The following is a 5,981-nucleotide window of genomic DNA, read 5'->3' on the forward strand; positions in this document are numbered from 1 at the left end:
TCTCTGTGTCTGTCTGTCTGTGTCTCTGTCTGCATTGTGATACCACAATACTTCTCATTCACTCCTACATTATACAACCCTTTCTGCTATAGCATCTATCTCTGCTTTAACATAGTTTTTAGTTTTCTAATATATTACATATTAGGATGTCACTCCTTTAAATACATAAAAATCTTCATGTTGTCAAGTCCTTTGCCTCAAACAAAAATAACTACCATTTCCTCTTTTTTGATTAATCTGTTATTTTTCTTTAAATTTTGTACAACCTTTTACTGTAAAATGATAAAATGTTTTACATTGGATTACCTTATTTTATTCATGTGGGCATTTTAAAGTAATTCTTACAATAATGCTTTTTAATAATATAAAAATAATATATATAAATTATATATATATATAATTAATATTTTGTATAACGTGTATCTCCACTATGGAGCACAGTATATATGAAGATGCGTGTAGGATTCAGCCCATCTGGTGTCTGTAGCTGACTCACCTGCCGCCGTTGCCCCCTACAGGTGGTTTTGGGACCGCGCCGGTGTTCAGCAGCCCCCCCGCCTTTGGGAGCTCACCTGCCTTCGGGGGCTCTGCCACCTTCGGTGCCTCGCCCACCTTCAACGCCCCGATCGGCGCAGCAGTACCGGGCAAGGTGTTCGGAGAGGGCACGGCCGCGGCCAGCATGGGAGGCTTCGGGTAAGAGTCCTCAGACCTCCAGCACAGAGAGACGTTGGTCGTGGGAGGGAACGGAAGTGCGAATGGTGCATCGCTAAAGACGGGTGACATCAAACGCTGTTATGATGTTTCATTTACCCTATGAATTAGCAGGGAGGATTACATTGACATTGTGGTTATGTCTGCACAGTACATCGCTCTAGTAATGATCAGTGTCATCGTTTTGGTTTCGTGCACTGTGTGAATGAAAGGACTCTCCAACCTCGTGTGTGAGCCCACAACCGGGCTGGGAATCATCAAGGCGAATCGCAGGCTGACTGATCCGCATGATTGCGGGCGACACCGCGGCCGCCTTCTCCTTAACCGTGTCACATTCTCCCCACGTCGGCTCAGCGGGGCCATCACAGCGCCGTATGTGCACGTGCGCGCGGGCTGTAATGAGTGGCTGTTAGCTGTGCCCTGTAGATGTGGGGGGAGTTATAGGTTAAACATGGAGCCTCTGTGAACCTGCTTGTTTGAATGCTGGGTTCTGTTCACGCAGGCCATTACCCCCCCCCCCCCCCCCCCCCCCCAGACCAAATGGAGAGGTAAATCGAAAGTACTAGGAAGGAGTTTTATCCTCTTATAATAGGAGAGCAGAGTCCATGTGAAAACGGCAACACCAGTAGCAGCGGCGATGTTTCCACTGTTAGGCAGAGCTGAACAAATGACTGCTGCCTGGCTTTTCTCATGAAGACGCCGTGTGCACAGATGTTCGTTTCACAGAGTAATCTTCGTTTCTCTGTTTCTTGAGCGTTGCTCAAATCTGTGACTAATCCCACAACCAGTCTGTATTTTGTCTGGTAGGACTCCTCTGTAGAACAGTGGTGCAGCTTGAAGATGACTATATGAGATGATCTATAATAATCCCAGACTGGAATATGCGTGCATAAACCATTCTCATCTCATCCTGGCGTCCTGGGGATGCGTGTAAAAGCACTCGGACGACACCAAATCTGCAGTGGAGCTAAGGGCTGGATTACGGGGAGTTAATCCTGGGATCATGCGCCTGGATGGGCTACAGATTACGCTGCCACCAGGGAGGCCACAGGGGGTCGGCTCACCCAAAGGGGAGATTACAGCCCCGGAGGGAGAGGCACCTCAGCCTCGAGAGAAATGGCGAGTGTCGTGTCCACCCACACCCGTATCCCAGCTGCCCCCGTATTGCTGTAATCTGGCTAGTCTAAGGGTTTAATGCTGTGGTCAGGTTGTGCGATGGTAATGTGTTTAGGCAGCTGGTCCTGTGTGTCTGTCCTCAGTCAGTATTTGCGCCTGTGTGAAGCCCACTTCATCTCGCTTGCGTGTACTCAGGGTTCTGAGTTCTGTTATTAATTTTAAAGTGCTTTTTGTCAGCACCTAGCTGGCACAATTACTAATTTAGTTTTGCTCTTATTTCGAGCGCTCATGCATTTCCTGAAGAAGTAAAACGAAACAGATGCAAATGTGTTTGGTGCAGCTGAACTACCAGCGCGTCCGTGGTTTTGAAGTTTTGAATTATTGTATTTTAATTATTGTTCGCTAGATGTTACTGTTAAAAATGTGAGTTTTGTGTCATGCACTAATTATGTCTGCTGTCTGTTACCATTATGTGCTAGTTAGTAACTACTATATCATAAATGTATCAGTCACCAGGGTTTGTACTGTATTCAAATAAGAGCCTGTTCCCTGTACTATGAGCGGTGTCTCTACACAGCACTAATATATGTATTAAATTGATTTCCATGCATCAGTTGTGTTGGGGGAAAATTGGACCCTTCTAAATAGCCATCATGCCAGGTATCCGCCTCGTAACCTCAATTTAGCAGTGTCCTCCTTTAGCTCCTGGTTTGGCCTGGTAGCTGACAGCAAGGTCAGCTGCCAAATATTGGCTTCCATGTTGAGATCAGAGGGGACTGGGGTTTTTTTTTTCTTGTCCAATTTCACTTTATGGCACCTATATTTTATATAAGGGACGTGGTGCTATCTTTGTTTAACCCCCCCCACACACACACACACCCTCCCTCTCAACCCCCCCCGTTTCTCTCTCTCTCTCATATATTGTGTGTGCGTGCGTGCGTGTGACTCGTGTGTTTCCGTGCATGCAGGTTCGCCTCCCCTCCGGCCGCCCCCACTTTTGGCAGCATGGCCGCTCAGACCAGCACGCCGTCGTTCGGCAGCCTGGCCCACCAGCCCCCAGCCTTCCCTGCCCAGACCAGCGGCTTCACCACCTTTGGGTCCTCTGGGGGTGAGTTGACACCTTGGCACTAGCGGATAGCTGACCACACGACTGGCAGCTCCTCCTTCTCACCCAGGAGCCGTGGTAAAGGTGTATATGGTCAGCCCCGCCCACTGAGCAATCGTGTGTTTACCGTCTAATGGAGCAGAGAGGGCATGTGCTCATAATCTGTCTCATAATTTGATGCATATAATTTTTTTACTCCATCTGTTCTTTTAATGACATTTAGCTACATTTAGCAGATTACCTAAGCCTAGACATTCACACCTTCCATCACACTTCGTAATTAGTGAGTAAACAGAAGGGAAACGAACAAGCCGGTGGAGCATGTGGAGAGCCCGGCCACAGGAACAGACCGGTCCCTGCAGGCCCAGTTCAGGGCCACCAGGGTCTCTCCCACTGGCCAGACATGAGTGTGGGTCAGGGGGTGGGATGGCTGGCCCTCCCTGCTCTCTGCTGCCTTCTGCCTGGCTGCGAGCTGGGAGCCAAGAAGATGAGTTTCCTTATTAACCCACATCCCGCCACAGCCCTGCGCTGCAGCCGAGGTGGGGGGCTCCCAGAATAAATCAACACCATGGCCCATTTTTAAACAAAGTGTGGCGTGAAAATCCACTTCTCGGCATATATAATGTATTTGCGTATCTGTAATGTAGCACAGCGTATAAACTCGGAGTCGATAGAACAAAGATAAAAGCTTTATTACTGCCTGATAGCCAGTGGATTGAATGTTGGTGTGGTGGAGAGCGTGTTTGCTCCTCCTTTAAAATTCAAAACACAATATACCAGCTAAGTGTTTGTAACACACTCCTGTTCTTCAACAAACAGTAGAGTTATAATGTTGGCAGTCAGCCCTAGAATTATCCTCTTAGTGTTGGGGGTTTGTCAGGGGGTGTTTGAACATTGTGATTTGGGTTCTATGGTCTTCCAGTTCTCTTCCTCTGTCTATTGCAAAGGAAGGTGGTACTGAACACATCCACCTTCATGAAGTCGTGTAGAATCTGGAACAAACTAGTAATTTAGCTGTGTGCACCATAATTAATTACTGCCCCACTTCTGACTGGCATAGCAGAGATGTGCTTAAAATCTGTTTGGATTTATGTGGACATTTATATGTGTTTTCTTCTTCAAATGTGGCATTCCGTCTAAAGTTCAATACAGGAAACTATGCAATTTGAAATTGTTTCAGTGTGTTTTGTTAAAAACTTTTTTTTTTCTTCCCTCCCTGAAGGTTTTGGAGGCTTTGGAAATACGAATACCAATCAGTAAGTGTGTATATGTGCTTGTTTGTGAGCAGCTCATAAACAGTCTACACACACACACACCTACCACACATACTTCCTTCATTCCATATACATGCTAGTCTCTGTTGCATTCTTCTGTCCCCAGAGAGCAGCATTCCAGTTCTCTTTCTGAGGGGGAATACCCACTTTCATAATAATACCCACTTTCATACCCATTCATAGTGATTTTTGCCTTTCTGTAATCCACAGTACACCCTCCCAAATCTCACACTTCTGCCTTTGGCCTTCAAGTCTCGCCCTTGACTTCCCCATCCAGTGTGGATGATGTAATCCCATACCCTGGCGTTTGTGAGCCTAAATGTGTAACGGCAGAGTCCCTGCACATTTTTTAGCCAATCTCCGGCCCCCATGATGCTTTGGTGTCTTTATTGTGGGGTGTGTTTATGGTTCTGTGGACTGGTGGTGATGCCAAAGCAGACTACTACTACTGCAAAGCAGAAATTAAAATAAAACGGTCACAACTCTGAGAGAAATTAATGTTCCGTAAAAAAAAAAAAAAAAGCTAATCGTGTTCCACAATTGTGCACGGTCGTGTTATTGTTTTTTCTTTCGTCTCCCCCTGTTTTTGCTCCAGGTCTTCTTCTCAGACCTTCGGTGGATGGAGGAGTTAGTTACAGGAGAACCCACTGCTGTTCTCGCCTCCGCTCCCATCACGCCTGTTTGTCATTCAGCAAGCAGGAAAAGCCTCGGCACGACCTCCTCGTGTTGTAAACCACAATGATGGCACATGAAACGTTCTCCAGGAGTTACCTGTAACCTTCTCCCCACCTGTAATATGAAGGCGTGTGCCGCTGTGCACCTAACTTCACAAGCCGTCACGGCGCCTTTCTTGTGCACTAACCCAACCACAGGCGGCACAGACTGTTTACACCGTGGTCTCGCCATATTAATCAGAAAATGAGGTTTGAAGACTTTCCTGATACAGTAGTTTTGTGAGCAGAAGCTGGGTTCATTACTGTCATATCCCAGTGTGCTGCTCATTTGCGCTACAGTGAATGCCTGTGTGCTCTCTCTTGGATGTGTTTGCTGTTTCTTCTCAATTCTTAATAAACTGACAGCCCAAAACATGATTGTTACCTTTTGCTGAAACGTTGAGTTTTACAGGGGAGCTGGGTGTTTTTATACTGTTTAAGGTAGAAGTGTATAGAATACCTCTGCACCCCAGAAGACCGTTGTGTTGAGTATCTTTACATTTAACCTCATGTAATGAAATAAGCGTGCTCTCTTTTTCATTAAATGTATATTGCAAGCATGGAAAGTGGGCGGGGGATTAATAAACACAGGTGATGCCTTTTTCACTGTACACTCTTCATTTTGTAGTGCTCTGAAGTTTAGTTTGTGTCCCACCATATTTTTCTGCTCTAGCAGTCTGGTCCCCCCTCCTTGTAATGTAAAACTTTATTCGAAACAGTTGTGTTCCAAGGAATGACATCTAGACTGGAGCTACAGTCGGTACATTTATTATCACATCAAGCAGCACGTTTACAACGAAGGATGCATCCACCAAGATAAGCCGGACGGCCCCCGGCAAGTGTTGTTGCACTGCTGAGAGCTTGTTATGAGCTCGTGTGTAATCGCTGCGTATGAAGAATGCCTACGTCCCCCTGGGCCGTTTATTTTCCCCAAACGGCAGTGCAGCTGTGATGGAAAATGTCATAGTCACCCACGTCCTTATCGTCCTCTCGGTGACGGGAATGAGGGGCTAGGGCCGACGTGCTGGAATGCGTCTCTCCTCGCGTCCTCCAGAAGGCTCC

At 46.7% G+C, this 5,981-nt stretch overlaps 1 protein-coding gene across 1 annotated transcript in view; it reads left to right on the forward strand.

Annotated features, from left to right (window-relative positions):
- nup214 (nucleoporin 214) overlaps window positions 1-5,536 on the forward strand; it is a 35,696-nt gene extending 30,160 nt beyond the window's left edge. Inside the window, 4 exon segments of the mRNA XM_077011480.1 lie at window positions 519-693; window positions 2,796-2,935; window positions 4,155-4,188; window positions 4,802-5,536. Of these exon segments, the coding sequence (XP_076867595.1) occupies window positions 519-693; window positions 2,796-2,935; window positions 4,155-4,188; window positions 4,802-4,838 (386 nt within the window). The 3' untranslated portion in view covers window positions 4,839-5,536.
- Window positions 5,537-5,981: the final 445 nt, after the last annotated feature.

Source organism: Brachyhypopomus gauderio, chromosome 7, assembly GCF_052324685.1.
Source record: "Brachyhypopomus gauderio isolate BG-103 chromosome 7, BGAUD_0.2, whole genome shotgun sequence".
NCBI lineage: Eukaryota > Metazoa > Chordata > Actinopteri > Gymnotiformes > Hypopomidae > Brachyhypopomus > Brachyhypopomus gauderio.